The sequence below is a fragment of the Poecile atricapillus genome, chromosome 2, assembly GCF_030490865.1.
Source record: "Poecile atricapillus isolate bPoeAtr1 chromosome 2, bPoeAtr1.hap1, whole genome shotgun sequence".
Taxonomy (NCBI): Eukaryota; Metazoa; Chordata; class Aves; order Passeriformes; family Paridae; genus Poecile; species Poecile atricapillus.
Window position 1 is genome coordinate 106,014,553 of NC_081250.1, and position 17,312 is coordinate 106,031,864.

Below are 17,312 nucleotides of genomic sequence, written 5' to 3' on the forward strand. Positions count from 1 at the left end.
AGTGTCCTGCTATAGAAGCATAACATGAAAATCAAACAAACTTTTTTTTTTTTTTCTCTCCCTTTCTGTTCTTATAGATCAGTCCAGTTTTCTTGTAGAGTTTTAACTCTTTTTTTATCCATTACATTTTCATGTGCTGTAAGCCTTGTGCAAACTGAATGTAAAATGGTGGTGTGATTTTGAAATCAACACCACTTACTTTTCTCAGGTATGGAATGGCTACAGGAAAATCCTGTCCACAGGAAAATCAGACTAAGTTTCAGGCTAAAAATCATCATCAAACTACAGAAAAAAATACTGCCATCATTAGGTCCTGAAGATTAGTATTCCATGATCTGAAAGAGTATTTATAATTTCTATTTGTAATTGCATATAAATTACAGAGAATTTTGAAGATAAATGATAGAGAAAGTGTTGGAGCATTTTATTTCATATGTTTATAAATATTAAAATGTAATTTCACCAACATTTACCTAAGCAAAGTACACGGTGAGGTTTATTCTGTCTAAATTCTGCAGCCCACCTCAGCCTCTCTGGTGGGAGTGATTTCTTTCATCAGTTCAAAAATTCTGCCTCTGACCTCAAAAGAATAAGCAGATTTAATACAAAATGCTGAAATCTTCTTCATCTACTTTGTTAATGTTGAATGTTCCTTCCCTGCCTCCTGAGACTTTTCTTTGTGTGCAGACCATGCTTCAATTCATCAGCTGAGGAAATTGTCTGTGACCTAAAGAGAAACAATGTCCAAATCTGGTCCTTCTCAGAAGATTTGGGGACCCTGCAGTGATCTGCCTGAAAGTCGCATGTGTCTTGTGGCTCTATTCCCCTGGAAGAGACAGCTCTGAGAGTCAGAGGCCACTAAAGCTGTGCATCAGAGTCCCCTGGGAAGGGAAACACAGGAAAGGGTGGTTTACAAGTTCTACAGCAGTGTGATACCACCTAAAACCATTCCATCTTTTGTGGAAATTCCCTGTGGGATTAGAGAATATGAAGCATTTTTTCTCCCTGCCTCTCTGCCTGGTTCTTCCTTCCGCTTCCTGAAATGTCTCAAAGAGAGAGGCTTCTTGTGTGTCCTTTCTACTGAAATAATTGAAGCCCATGAGCAGGATCTTTCTGTGCATGATCCTGCAAGCTGAACTGCAGTCTGTATTAATAAACATGGTTAATCAGCATGCTGCTAATGCAGAAATATTATGGTAGGACAGCTCTTCCAAGTCCTGGTGGTGATTCTCACTTTGCACTCCTTTATCATCAAAAATAATATGAGCATGCTCTCAAACACTACTGAAAAGATATTTAAAAACCCATAATGAATAGTGGTAATTCCAGTCCACTCATGATGAATGAACACAAAAGCATGGTTTTCAATGCCAAGACACTGGACTGTGGTTTTGAGACAATTCTTTTCTGAAGAAATATTTATCATCACATTACCTCATCCCACCTGTTACTTAAAGAATGAGGGTCTCACAGTTAAATAAGTCAAATAATTTTATATAATTGTGTCTGTGTTTTGCAGGCCAGAACACTGAGTGCTTGATAAAAACACAAATATTATGGAAAACACAAACAATGTGTCCTTTCTGAGAAGGCAGTCTTGTATACACCATGATTGAATCTTGTTCGAACTGAAGTTTATTGCAATGTAAAACACCTCTTACTAAGAGGTGTGTTCTCTGTGAAAGCAGAAAGAATGAACTTACCACTTAAAAATTCTTCTTATACAACTGGAGTGCTTTCCCAGCTATGTATTCAATGAACTCAGGACTCTTGGGATCTAAGTTGGGAGGAACTTTAATGGTGAAAGTAGGTGAAGTCAGAATGTTCACATCTACCACAGTTTCGTCTTTACTGGAGGGATCCCCAGGTACCACCTAGAAGAGATCAGTACTTTAGACGCTACAAATTGCTGTGTGCTTTCAGTTTTGTTTATACCTACTGTGCCCACTCTCTGTAATATGGGAAAATTAAATAGGGGAATATTTTAGGCTTGTCTACTTTCTTTAAATTGCTTTCTTCTGAAAAGACAGTGGGTGTCTGAATTTATGTAGGTGGTGGAAAGAGCTGACATGGCACTGCCAAGACCATATTAAAGAACTGCATGTTAATATTTATACCATGAGCTACATCTATAAAGAGCTTCTGTTCTCCTAATAAAAACTTCTGAGCTGTCCCGCTAAGTTCAATACAACATTTGTGTGATTAAATTTATTCATTCCTATGTGTTTTTCTAAATCAAACTTAGTTCTGTAGCTTTATTTTTCTAGAACAGATATCTCAAACTCAGTTGGGAAAGTGTGCCTGTCTCCTGTTCCTAATTTGTGGGGTTTTTTTGTGGATTGTACCATCATTTTTGTATAAAGTTCTGGTAGTAATAGTAATTCACTATGGATTCAATGGATTTCTGAGTTAGAAGAGAGACTAAGATTTGTCCCTTGCCCAGGAAAATGGATTGACTTTACCTTGGATGTATCTTCGTGTGTGAGACAAAATAACCATTATGTATTTACTGAAATATGGACAGATGTTGTGAAGCATGTTCAGTTTCCACTGCAAAAATCTGTATAACATTTGCCTTCTTTGAACTTTGGAATATATAAGTACAGACACAGATAGCTAGACATTCATCGATCCAATATGGATGTGTTAGTGACTGGTGCAGTGCAATTTATCTGTGAAGATAATCTGAGGCCAGTCAAAGCCGCTAGTGTCAATTTACTCTTATCAGACAGTGACTCAGGTTAGCCTGTCAGCTATCCATCAGTCTAAAAGGATTTAGAGGAAAATAATTTCTAATCTCAGGAGTTTCAGCTCATCGAGGGATTACCGAACATACACAAATTCAAGATGAGTAGGAACATCGTGTTGTAAATCCAAACATTACAAACATCCACAACCCCCAGGAGCGTAAGCATGAGCAAAATGCAGGTTAAAGGCAGCAACAGCTCCCTTCAGAAGACAACCCTTACCTTAACTATGTTGAAAATGTTTTCTGGTCCGATGGTCATGTTGGATAACTCAGACACCCACCCAAATCTTTCTTTCATTTTGTTCAACAAGTAAGAAGTGTCCTCTGTGTGATGCCGAACCACCTGGAGAATCTGCTCGTACTGCTCCCCTGAGAGATTAACCAGCTTAAAGGCTTCATCAAACTTTATGTGCAGCTCAGGAACATTTGGGCAATCTGTTAGAAAAGACAGTGTTATGTCTTGTACTTCGTCTTTTCTGTCTGAAGAAATAAAAACTAAAAAAAGTCTAGTGAGGTGGCATGGTTTGGATGGATCTTTAAATAATACTGAAAAAAGGTGAATAATTTTTGCTGATTTATAGTAGATTTAGTTTAGACTCAATGACTAAATGAATCCATTATCCCATTTGTTGTATTAAAGTGATTTGCCAAGTTTATATCATATAGTATAAGGTTTATATCATATTTTATGGCAATAAATCTGTTAATGCTAAATAAGGTCTGGTAAATTTTACACATAGCAACTTCAAAGTCTTCTTATACATTATGGGTTTTTTTATTGGCTTGTATCCCATTATGAATCTATCCCAAATATATAGACTGCAAGGCAGGGGCTGAGGGAACAAAATTCCTTCCATTGTAAGAGAACATCAGTTTTGAATCCATGTGAAGAACCTTAACATATCTAAGTCTGTGTGTCCAGAGGGAATTGGCTGATGTAGCTACTCTCCATGATATTTGAGAAGTCATGGAAGAGAGGTGAAGTCTCTGGTGACAGGAAAATGGAAATAATTAACTGATTTTTATAAAGGGTTATAAGAAGGAACACTGAGGACTACCACCCTGTCAGCCTCAGCTCTGTGCCTGGAAAGATCATGGAACAGATCCTCCAAGAAGCTCTGCTTAGGTACATGGAAGATAGGGAGCCGATTTGGGACAGCTGACAGGACTTCACCAAGGGCAAGTCCTGCCTGACCAACCAGTGGCTTCCTATGATGGAGTGATTCCATCAGTGGAGAAGGAAAGGATTAGAGAAGTCATTTATCTGTACTTCGTAAGGTCAGTCACACGGTCCCCCACAACATCCTTCTCCCTAAATTGGAGAGATACGGATTTGATGGGTGGAATGTTTGGTGGATGAGGAATTGTGTGGATGGTCATATCCAGAGGGGGTGCCCAGATAGACATCACAGAAAATCCTATCCCTTAGGAGTCCATACTGGGACCAGTACTTTTTAATGACATGGACAGGGGGATCGAGTGAACCTGTGGCATGTTCACAGAAGACACCAAGCTGAGTGATGTGGTTGACTCACCCAGGGGATGGGATGCAGAAGGACCTGAACAAGCTCATGAAGTGGGCCCAAGTGAACCTCATGAGGTTCAGCAAGGCCAAGTGCAAGGTGCTGCACCTTGCTGTGGAGCTCCTGCTATCAACAGAGGCTGGGGCATGAACAGATTTAGAGCCGCCCTGCCAAGAAGGACTTGGGGGTGCTGGTGGATGAGAAGCTGGACATGAACTGGCCGTGTGTGCTCACAGCCCAGAAAGCCAAATGGATCCTGGGCTGCATCAAAAGAATCGTGGCCAGCATGTTGAGGGAGGTGATTTTGCACCCCCACTCTTCTCTCACAAGACTCCTGAAGCATTTCATCCAGGTCTGGACTCCTGTATTGGTTTGGCTCCTCTAAGGAGCTGCTAGAAGCTTCCCACCATGTCTGGCAGAGCCAGTCCCTGATGGCTCTGAAGATGGACAGGCTGCTGGCCAAAACTGGGTCAATGAGTGAGGTTGGTAATGCCTCTGTGATGACATATTTAAGAAGAAAATCAAAACAAAGTCATGGGATTTTGCTTCTTGTCAGAGAAGAGGAGGAGGTGAGAACAGGTGAGGGAAACAACATGGAGACACCAAGGTCAGTGGAGAAGGAGGGGCAGGAGGTGCTCCAGGTGCCAGAGCCGAGATTCCTCTGCAGGCCGTGGTGAGACCAGGGTGCAGCAGCTGTGCCCTGCAGCCCCTGGGATCCATGGGGGATGCAGAGATCCACCCACAGCCCTGGGGATCCATGGGGGATGCAGAGATCCACCCACAGTCCATGGGGATCCATGGGGGATGCAGAGATCCACACACAGCCCAAGGGGATCCATGGGGGATGCAGAGATCCACCCACAGCCTTTGGGGATCCATGGGGGATGCAGAGATCCACCCACAGCACATGGGGATCCATGGGGGATGCAGAGATCTACCCACAGTCCCTGGGGATCCATGGGGGATGCAGAGATCCACCCACAGCCCATGGGGATCCATGGAGGATGCAGAGATCCACACACAGCCCATGGGGATCCATGGGGGATGTAGAGATCCACCCACAGCCCAAGGGGATCCATGGGGGATGCAGAGATCCACCCACAGCCCAAGGGGATCCATGGGGGATGCAGAGATCCACACACAGCCCAAGGGGATCCATGGGGGATGCAGAGATCCACCCACAGCCCAAGGGGATCCATGGGGGATGCAGAGATCCACACACAGACCAAGGGGATCCGTGGGGGATGTAGAGATCCACCCACAGCCCAAGGGGATCCATGGGGGATGCAGAGATCCACCCACAGCCTATGGGGAGGTGCCCACACTGGAGCCATGAATGCCTGGAGGAGGCTGTGATCCAGTGGGAGACCCAGTGGAGAGAGTGGCCCTGCTTCCAGGCTGAAGCAGCCTGTCCTTGGGGAGCTGCACCCTGTGGAAGAATGACCCACGCTGTGGCAGTTTTGGGAGGACTGTGTGCCCGTGGGGAGAGTTCACGTTGCAGCAGGTGCTGTGTGGCTGAGCAAGCTACTCTCTTGGATAACTGGTATTGGGGCAGTCTCAAACTACAAAAACTGCTCAGCTCAGAAAGGCATGGACCTCTTGGAGGAATACCAGAGGAGGGCCACAAAAACTTAGAAAGTGGGAGCACCTCTCCTATTTATTAGGATGGGTCGAGAGAGCTGGGGTTATTCAGCCTGCAGAAGAGAAGTCTCTGGAAACACTTATTGTGTCTAATTTAGACACTTACTGTGTCTAATAATTTGTGACTATCAGCAACTGAAGGGTGCCTGTAAGAAAGATGGGGACAAGCTTTTTATCAGGCCCTGGGGACTAGAGGTAATGATTTTAAATTGAAAGAGGATGGGATTTAGCCTATATGTAATCAAGGGGTTTTTTACAAAAAGGGTGGTGAAACACTGAAAAAAGTTGCCCAGAGAACAGGTAGATGTCCCATCCCTGGAAGCATTCAAGATTGGGTTCTGTGGGGCTCTGAGCAACATGACCTAGATGAAGATGTCCCTGCTGATTTCTGGGGGGTGATGGCTTGTAAAGGTCCCTTTAACCCCAAATTATTCTGTGATTCTGTTGTAGAGGTTATTACAAGAAAGCCTGTGTTCCTGTTGAGTGTTAAGACTTAATATTCGTCTTACAATAGCTAGACAGTAGTATGAAACTAGTACCATCTGCCACAAATTCGAAACTGAAGATTGCTGGTTTTTTTCTTTACTCAAATATGGATTTTAAACAAGAAAAATTTCTATACAATAATTGCTCTGTAAAAATTAAATTTCTTTTAAGTCAAATTGGATTATCAAGCTGATGGTACAGTAACAAACTAGTATGGGTATAGATAAAAAGGTAAGTGGTAAAATATTCTTTTTCATATTCCTTTCATATTCTATTCAGATTCAGATTATTTTAAAAGTATTCATTGCTCTTTAATTTTTTTCACACTGGAGATATTCTGAAGACATTTAGGTTTAAGCATATTCCTTGGATTTAAGATCTAAATAATTCTGGAAAGACTGATATGTTATGCTTCAGTGGGACTCCTGGCAACAGTTCTAGGTGATCAGTCTGAAGATTTTTCAGGTGCCCATGGATGGTGCTGACAGAGCTCTGCCATCTCCTTATATATGTCAGTACATGAAGTCCCCTTTTTGTCCTTCATGTCAGCTCTATTTGCAGACAGGGTGCAACAAGAAGTAATTACAGGCTCTTCAGCACTTACTTTCCTTGCTAAGAGCTGAATGATACCTGGTGGTCAGCAGGGGAAGCGACTGTCAGGAGTTTGAGCTTCTCCTAGGCTGTGGGACGTCTCACTGGAGCACCAGCGGTATGTTAATAACTGAGCTATACTGACACTCTGTGGAGACTGTGGGGAAAGCTAATTGAAGTCATCTGGAATGAGCAATGGTTATTGTAGTTACAGTAAAAACACAATGACTAAATGTTAATCCCAGTAGAAAATTAAAATCTCAGAGTCTGAAAATCGATAAACCAGTGCATTATCAATGCATAAACAAATCAATGCATTACAGAAGAAAAAGAAAAAAGAAAAAAAGAGAAAATAGTTATTTACCCTGCAAAAGATTATCTTGACATTTCTGGCACCTCTCATGAAACTGTGGGCATCCAGAGGAGTTCTCCCGGAGCTCCCTGCACTGAAGTCTCTGGCGCCCTGACACAATTTTTGAAAACATGCCACTTCTGTCAGGATCTAGAATGAAGTCATAGTATTTTTAGACTGCCGTTAAACTTAGAGTCTTTTTAAGTATGCATTCATTACCAAGCCTGAGTGCTAAAATATAATTTCTTGTCCTTAATCCAAAGTATTTTGCATAAATCCCCTTCCCTACTCCTCCACTTCACCTCCACTCCCCCAACAAAAATATAAGGAATAAATTATTAAAAAGGAGAAGTCAGGAAAATATTCAAATCATGTTTTCTTTCAAGGAATTCATGCTGCTGTAGTATATTCCCTTATAAAGTCTTATGACAGACATTATTCCCTGGACATACCCAAACAATTGCTGATATTATTACACATTATTTCTACAGCATGTAGAAAAGATCTTTGGTAAGATCTTTTTGACCCTTAGAAGTCAACATGTATCGTAATCACATACCATTAGAGGAGAACACAGTACCAAAGCTTATTTCTGAGGTAACATGGCTCATGATACAGTAAAAAATTAAAAAAAACACAGTTCAGTAGTCACTTTGTATTTCCTGATAATCATACAACGTTTATGTCACCTGCCACTCAGAGTTATGGCATGTGCTCGCTGTGATTTATCCTATTTGCAATAGTCAAATATGAGGCTTATTTGTATTCTAAAAGTTTGCCATGGTCCTTTTCCTGCACTGAATGTCATCATCAGTGGTATGCCTAGAATTTTCTGGTGACTGGAAAACCTGATGGCTGGTCTTTGATTGGCTGATGTTTGATTGTCAAATTATATTGCTGCTGTAGCCTACAACAGGACTTGTAGCTGTCAAACTGAACTTAGTATCATTTTGCAAGAGCAAGGATATGCCTTGACATCTCACAGAATTACCCTGATTTTTTTGAATTTGTGACCATGTCAATAAGAGATGATACAAATCATATCCTGACAAATGCTGAGATTAAAGCCTTGTGAGAACCTGCATCCACCCTGAATTTAAGTGCTTCTGAGGAGCTCCTGCAAATGCTTTGAGAATTGTCATGAAAATCAGGCTGTGTAAGGCCCCTAAGCCCCCCTGCCACATTTCTCTGAGATTTCTAAGTGACTTCTATTTGTTCATTTAACTGAGAGTTATCCTATCCTATTTCCATAGCCTCCAGAGCTTGCTTACATATCTCGCACTTACATACTGGAAACTGAGTAATTTGCTGTAGTTTAGCCATCCCAAGGGGGTTGATGTCATTGACAGTGCAGTCAATTTTCATCTTTTGACACTTGCCTTTGGTTTGTTCTGGCACATCTCTTCTATAATCTCTGTATTCATCAAACACGTCGGTGATCACCTCACTGACACCTTCGAACACCGTCCTACTGAAATCAAAAACTATCTGTAAGAAGCCAGGCATGCCCCAGCCTCTCTGGGAGCCGTCAGTTCTGGTGGTGACCTCAGGTAAAGCTGGCATACTGGGGGACTCACTCAAGTCCAGGTCGGACATGAAATATGTCTGAAAAGACTGGTCAAATTCTTTTTGCATGTGCTTGAAAAAAATGAAACTTCTGTCAAATATTGAGCCCACGTCTGATAATAGCTGGCTAAATAAATCTTCCATCTTTGCTAGCTGGGTGTCCTCTTTCTCAGGCTTTTCATTAGACTGGATGTCTCTTCCTTGATCCTCATGAAAAGTAAATATGAGTGGAGGTATTTTCCTCAAAAAATCTTCAACCTGTGTATAAGAAGGAGACAGATCAGGAGACAGACAAGTTATTGGTTTCTCATCTCTCAGGTAAGTGTCTCTAATTTTTCTCTTTCAAATACTGATAGAAACAATGTCTTTGTAATAATTGCCAATACAACATATTCTCTGAAGTAATTTAAGACACTAGACCCCAAAGAGGGGAATTGCATTCAATCTAAATCATTAGTTCCAAATCAGATCTGGAGTAAAAATCTGCCAGTTGCCCTTTAATCTGTAGGCGGTCAAAGTTATTATCATTTGGGTTTCTTCCAACAGGCAGCTTGGACTTTATGTTGTAAAGATGTGAGATGCATTTCTGTCTGCTTATGTCAGTGTTGGGAGCAGAAGGTGATTGTTCTCACCTTGATTTGTAAAAATCCTGCCCTCTCTCACCATTGGGCAAATCCTTACATCCTTGTGCAAATGGAAACCAGCAAAATCAATAAAGCAGTGGCTCTGAGTCCATGGTTTTACCGTGTAAAGGGCCAAGTGTCAATTCTGCTGTTACAGGATTCCAGTTCCTGGGTCTCAGGCACTGGTTCCCTGCTCCCTACTTTAAGGCACTACTCTGGCCTGAGCCAACGGAGTGGTTTTATGAGCCACACTCTACGACACTTGAAAATGAGTAAGGGTTAAGAAACATTCTGCTAAAACACACATATAGATAGATATAGACAGATATAGATAAAGACAGTTATATATATTATTATTTTTTTAAAAAACCAAATCATCAGCTTGATTTGACCACTAGTGCAGCTTAAAGGAAAGGTGAAGTGTGAAACAGCACTGCAGAAACAGCCTAAGCCAGTATTGCTCCTGCTGTCTGTGTATCCTCAGCCACAGCTATCATCTTTGTCCTAGTTTCTTTTTTTTTTCCCTTTTCTCTTCACACAACACAACACAACACAACACAACACAACACAACACAACACAACACAACACAACACAACACAACACAATTCTTACTTTGAATGCTTCAAATAAACCAAATAACTAATAGAGGAAGTTACCAAGAGGGTCAAAGACAGTGACAATGTAGTGTAGAACTTTAACTGCAGTAATTGTAGCATCCATTGACTCTTGAAAATCCTAAACACTTATATGAGCTACCCATGAGCAGTATCGAAAAGCTGAAAGTATCACAAATAGTCTTAAATTTAATATCTCCCAGATTTTAACCTGATTTAAGAATATGCAAAAATATTAAACACTTTTGCTCTAAACCCTGTCTGAAACACACTATGTTTAATGTTTAAGTTACTGCATTTTTCAGTACATAGGAGTGTTGAAAGCTAGGAAATCTAGCTAACGTTTTAGTAGCAGCAATTATGGTTTTGCTTCAGAAGTTTGTTGCACTTAAAGTGTATGCCCAAACAAAAAAAATATGATTACAACTGTTAAATTTTATAGTAATAATGGGCCAGTCAGGAAACCATATTTTCTTTCTGTGGAATTAAGGGAATCTCCTTTGCTGACAGGTTCCTTTATTATAAGAGATAAAGCATTTTAAAGCTTTGTTTGTTACTTAAAGTGTTTATTTAAGATAAATATAGGAAAGAATGATGGGGGGGGGGGGGGGGGGCTTTTCCCCCATATACTTTTGGTAATTACATCTACATTTATAACTTTGCTGATTTTCAGATGGACCACAAAGAATCTATGTGGTATTTTTCACAGTTATCAAGCTTCTTAATTCAAGTCCCACTGTGAGAGAAAATGTTGTGTATCTGGAATGAGTCTGTTGGAGTTAGGGGAGTCATCAATTTCCATGGAATCTTGCCAGGGTGCAACTGAACTCATTTTGGCTCAGCATTCCATGACCATAATCGTATGTAATCTCTCCATATAACTTCATATTTCCAGACCCTCCAAATCAAATTAATTTTAGTAAGCTGATATAACTGGCAGACCTAGGTATTGAGAAAAAATATGTGCTGTCTCTAAAACTTTGGGTGAACTCAAGACTGTTCTCAGATTCAAAGTTTCAGATATAAAGTTTCTTCCTACCTTCCTCTTAAAGGTTGACACACCATGTTTGCAAGTTGTATAGTATCTCATGCAGGTACTTTCTAAACAAGATTCACATTCATCCCATAGATTTTTCAAGGATACTTGACATTGTCTTTCCTCTTCTTCCAGTCTTGCCTTTACTTCATCCATAAGTCGCAAGGCTTGCTAAGTAAGGAAAAAGAATCAATTGAGGGCAATATTCAGATTAGTATTCTAATGTTGATCACTCATTTTGCTATTTATGGCTCCTTTTTTTGCTAATCCCTAACCACAAGGGTAGGCTGCCTTCTCAGCTGCAGCCACATATGGAGGGAACTGAAAATTGAAAACCTTTTCTTTATAGGATTTTTTTGTTCTCTCAGGGGGCACATCCTACAGAAACAAATGGATCTCTACAGTCTACCAGGATTTTTGATGTTAAGAGAAAAACTCACACATCATTCTGTGTAAGAATTCAGCCTCCCACATGGTCATGTGTTCAACTTGTGTTATTTTTTCTTCATATCATCTGAACAGTATTCATCTGTCCCACAAATAGTCCTTTTCTGTTACTTTTCTCTACCTTTAAGGGACTGATATTTCATGAGTGTAGGTCCTTGCCATGAAGTCTTTCTAATGCAGAAATATATAAAAGTAGAGCATCTCTGCTGTTTGTGAGTGTACTAATCAAAAGGGTGTAGTAAGGGTATTTTTTTTCTTGCTCTTGTGGAAGTGTGAGGCACTCCTTCCATACTGAAGGGCAACAAGATGCATTTTACAATGCTGCTTCTATTTACGTCATCAGTTAGGGCACAAAGCTGAGCAGATCAGAAGCAGCAAGTTTGGAATAGACTTGAAAATGGAAAGAGAAAAATTCTTCCTATCAAAGTAGATTGCACATCATCAATTTCTCTTTCCAATTGCAAAATATTTTAATAGTTTTGGTTTCCAAACAATGTTCCAAGTTGTCTCTAAGTATGACAGAAATTTTTTAATTGGTGGGGCTTATTCTTTTTTGTTATTCCAATAGGGAAGAGACTCACATAAAAGAAAACTCGTGTCAGAATGTGCTTGATGGAGACAGTAACCACAGTTTTCATAAAATATGTTTAGTTATTTTCTGATCTTTCTAATACATTTATTCAGTGTTTTATGAACTCTCACTGTGGATGTAAGTCCTGTGTAAATGAAATCATCCAGTAAGATCTAGCAAGAATGTTGATTGTGGGAGTGCACTGGTGTTCCTTAAGATGTTAGAAAGCCATCAGGTACTTTTTGGCTTGCTAATACCAATAGTTTGAACTAACTACCAGATGTTGAGCCAGGAGGGAATTTTCCTTCAACTTTGTTGAAGCAAAGTTAGGATATTTGTATTTTTTTAAAATATACAGTAAACCTCTATTTCTTCAGATCATCTGAGCACATGGCTCTGAGCCTAGGCATTTCACTAAGACATTGGAAATGTCCCTGATTCACTGTACTTTCTTTAGAGCACATTATCATTTGTGGCTTTGATATTCTCCTGCAGGCCTGAAGTTTTGCAAAGCAAGCTGGAAAACATCTTGTGCCCTTGCAGCATAGAGACATGGAGGGCACAGCTGCTGGTCCTTCTGCACAAAACACTGTTCTACAGTGGCCTGCAGTTGCCTTGGTGTGAATTCAGTGAAGGGGTTTTTAGAAACAAGCAGTGTGTGCAATTTTCCTCTGCTAGTGGGACAAAGGGGCAGGAGCAGATTTTCTCTCAGTCCCATGACTGCATGAAAAGATGTACGCTGCTTGTTTCGTATATTCAATTTGGTTTACATTCTTCCCAGGATAAACATAAAAACCCTACAGATGCATTTATTTTACCTGTTTTTCTTCACTGCTCTTCTTCAAGGTTTTCATCAGATCTATGTGCTTATCTTCGTTTCTTTCCATCATAATTTTCATCTGCTTAATACCAATCAAAGCTTTCTTTACCTCTTCATCTACATACTTCTCTCCAACTTCAGATAATTCTAAAAAAAAGCCAAATTATACAGTGACTTAATCAGATTTTAACACTATTGCAAATTGTCATGCACTGATGATGAAGGAGAATGAAACAGCTCTATGTTTCCCTACAGTGGCAGAGCCAAATCTGAGATAGCGAATGCTGAATAACACTGAGCCAAGACAATTTCCATCAGATAAGAATCTGGCCCAGAGCTTTTGCAAGGATCAGCTGTATGTAACTCAAAATATATATTTGACTGTCCCACTGCTGAGTAGTGAGTCCCAGAACAATTGAGGCTGGTACCTTTGGAGTTCATTGGGTCTTCCCCCCTCCTCCCCCCTCAAAGCAAGGTCAACTTCATCAGGTTGCACAGGACATCATCCTAGGTTTTTGGTATCTCCAAGGATCACTCGTCAGTTTTCTAATGACATAACCTTTATATTTATCTTTTCTCTGCTAGAAGCCTGTGACAGCTACTCTCTACATTTTGAAAATGTAGATTACACATGCCTTCAACCTGTTTTCACAAAAATTCAATTTCCAGACTTTCTGTGAAGTAATGACCGTAGAGTTTTGGTGAAAACCTGGGCTGGCCCATGTGTTGCACCTTGAAGCTCTACATGACTGCCTGTGCTTTATCTGTATTTATTTACTTTGTGGAAATACCCTGACTACCACTGGAACTACAGAAAACAAGCAAAACCATATCACCTTGAGACTGCCAAAACCACATCAATCACTTCTTCCTTTGTATCTTTCTTCCTCACCTCTAACTTTTTGTTTATTTATTACAGAAATCTTGTAAACATAGAATGAAGCACAGGATTGTTTAATGGCTGATCCTCTTTCTACCCACAAAATAAAGCCAAGCTTAGAGATGTGTGTGTGTGCAGAATAGCTGCTGTTTTCTGAATTATGTAATTTTATTTCAGCTGTTTGTAAAAGCCACCTTTTTCAGTGAAGTATGTAAGTGTAGAGGAAATATTTTCAAAATTATTTGAACAAACAAATGAGTTCAAAATCTCTTGAATTAAATTTTGGATTTGGTTTGTATTCTGATGATCTACAAGGAACCAAATGACCTATAAAAATCCTGTAAATACTTTTTTTTTTTTTTGGCAGGTGATGGTTGTCTGTTAATCCCTTTACTTTCTCATCCTGCTTGTTCTTATCTTGTGTGTGTGTGTGTGTGTGTGTGTGTGTGTGTAGGCATGCAATCAGCTTTATTATGGTTTCTAAGCTCTGCACAAGCAAGCAAGTGGAACTTCTTGATGCCAGTGAGTGTGGAAGTCAAAATGCACTGCCCAGCTGGAGATCTGTGCCCAGGGGCTTCCAGCACACCCTGGCAGGAAAAGCATACGCACGCTTGAGGTTGTCCCGGAGATTCATTTCCTCCTGCTTTGTTGGTGCGCACTGATGGCCCTTCAGACACAGCACATGTATTATAAATATCCAAGAGGACCTCATGTTCTTTCTGTTAAAGAAAAACAGTTTGGTGCAGTTGCACATAAACATTGTCAGGAAGCTCAGATATCTAGGTATATTAAGTAAATATAAATACTAAGTATCTTACAAGATCCCGTTAATTTTGTCTTGAACTATGGTTTCTGAGATGTATAGCATGCACCCAAATGCTACTCTTGGTGAAAAATACATGAGTAAGAAGCTTGACCTCATTTGTAATTATCTATTTAGATTAATTAGATTAATTCCACCGAGTTTGCACAATGGTTAACATAATCAGGACATGTATGTATAAAATCAAAAGCTTATGCTGCTCAGTTTGTCCCTTTTCTACTTTGTGAAACACACTAATTACTGATCTCATATTGTGTCCTTAGTTCATATTATAAATACATCCATGCTAAACACTATTGCCAGTTTTAAAGAAGGAAGTTTCTGGAATGTTGTTCCCTTCTTGTGTCCAAACATGCAATTCCTTTTACTGTCCTTCAGAATAAGACTTAATATGAGACACAACAATAAGTGTGCCAAGAAATCAGCAATTAGATCAATTTTATAAACAAACAGATTAGAAAATGGAAGAAATCCCTACAAAATAAGGGAAATTACGTTTGCTTTATTTCCCTCCTAAAAGCGTAGGTGAAAGCTTTCTTTTTCAGAAACCATGCAACTTCATTTTATGATTCCCATCTGATTAAGTGAACACAGTATTCAGGTGCCTTGTAGTTAGCCAATATAACCTTGGAGATGCAATTATCAGCTTCAAGAACATATGTAAATTAACAGCCTGGATTTGTTTATAGCCTGGATTTACTTCTATGGTTACCTGCATATTGTACCCTTACATTTACAGTGAAATTAACCAATTAACTTTGCAAAGAAATACAAACACACAACCAAAGAAAAGTAAGAAAACCAAGTATATTTACCATTAATATTTTGCACCTCTTCTGCAAAATTGCTCCCTGCGTCAGGAAGGGGCTGGGCTGTGTTCTGATCTAATTTCTGGGAGTGTCAGGGATTTTGCCATGTTCTACTTATCTGATGAGAAGGTACTTAATCCTATTAGCAGGACGTTTAGTCATTAGGCTGAAGGATTTTGCATGTATGCGACTTCATGCTTATCTCTGTGGGCAAAACCACCAGAGGGAGTATTGGGCAGAATTGCCTGATTTAATATAATTTGGAACTCCTACTTTTCTGTAGTCTGTAGCCTTTTGTAGTGTTAGGTCTTCTATTGTCTTATTTTTTACTTTAGGAGACACCTGCATCTTATGTTATTAGAGAAATTGATACCATTAGCTTGTCTAAAAATAGCTTTCAACATTTAATCTCTTCAGCATAGTTTTAGCTTGCTATAAAAACCACTGTGTTATGTAAGGGCCTTCTTTGTACACATTCTGAAGGTACAGGAGCTGAAGAAAAGATCAGGGACCCAGATGCAGGCTGGCATTTGAGCAGATTCTGGAATGAGATAAACATTTTTTTGGCATTTTGTTGTACTTGCTGTGCTTTGGGGGTCTGCCCACTTAATGCTACCTTCTTCAGTTTCTCCATGTCTGTGAAATATGTCTGAAATCTGACTTGTACAAAGTTTTGGCTGCTTTGAAGTGAAATATTTAAATAGTAACAGATGCTTGGTATAAAATATGGACAGGTATTTTTAGCAAATCATATCCCCACTTGTGACATTCAGCAATATTACTCCCTTTTAGTCAAAGAGGAGATGGGGAGGGTGGGTGTCTGTAGCTCACAGTCTGCAAGAGCAACTTGAAGACATTCTATTCTATTTTGTTTACCTAATCATTCATAAAAGCCAATCAACGATTGATGGCTAAGATCTCACATGATTAATGCTGCTTAGGCAAGAGATTTGATGGATTTAGTTTTAAACACATTATCAGGAAGAGTGAAGAATCACACTTTTTTTCTGAAAATGATGGGTGGAATGAAATATGTGCTTTGTTGTAATCTATATGAATTGCTGTCATTCAGTTGCTGCTTACTCCTTGACCAAGACTCATCACTACCCAAAACATTTCAAGTTCTCTTCTGTGGCACCCTTGCAGACCTTGCAATCCCCTGGCCAGACTGTTTATTAAGGATCCCTGGATCTTGGGCTGAAGCAGAAGGGGCAGTCTCTCTCTCCCCCTCTGAACCTCACACTTGGCTCAGGAGAGAGTGAAAATGGAAAATACATTTGCACAAAGGAAGACAATCTATTACAGATGCTTGTGAAACGTGTGCTGTTAGACTACAAGTGCAATGAATCCTAAGACTTTAATCTTTCATGCAAGGGTTTGTTCACTCATTTTTGACATTTAGCTTTGCTAATATTCTTTTACTAGCAGCATTCATTTGCTGCTCTTTCTGAGCCTGACTGTATATAGAGAAAGCTTTAGTCAATGTAGAGTAAAAAGGGTGGTTTCAACATGTCATTCATAGTTCGCAGCAGATTGTGAGAAAGCAGGAGGCCCCAGCCCTGTGGAGACAGAGAGCAGCACTCATGTGTTGGGGGAAGAGGCTGGAGAATGCCTCTGGCACAGATCCCACCACTTACCTTCAGAACTGACTGCTTTCTGAAGGTCTTCTTGGGAGTGTCTGGTCAAGCACACACTTGCACCTTGCAGAGCCGATCCTTAAACTGATGCTGAGACACAGAGTCCTGGTGTGTGTTGAGCTCCTATTCTCAATTCAGTTGAT

General features: G+C 40.0%; 1 protein-coding gene across 1 annotated transcript; it reads right to left on the reverse strand.

The window, feature by feature from the left end:
• Positions 1-1,706: 1,706 nt before the first annotated feature.
• CLUL1 (clusterin like 1) lies at positions 1,707-14,612 on the reverse strand. Its single transcript, XM_058832862.1, has 7 exons — positions 14,510-14,612; positions 13,019-13,167; positions 11,186-11,353; positions 8,716-9,166; positions 7,355-7,492; positions 2,970-3,184; positions 1,707-1,874 (listed from the first exon to the last, which is right to left on the reverse strand). The coding sequence occupies exons 1-7, from the start codon at positions 14,610-14,612 to the stop codon at positions 1,707-1,709; spliced, it is 1,392 nt and encodes a 463-aa protein (XP_058688845.1).
• Between the last annotated feature and the right edge of the window lie 2,700 nt (positions 14,613-17,312).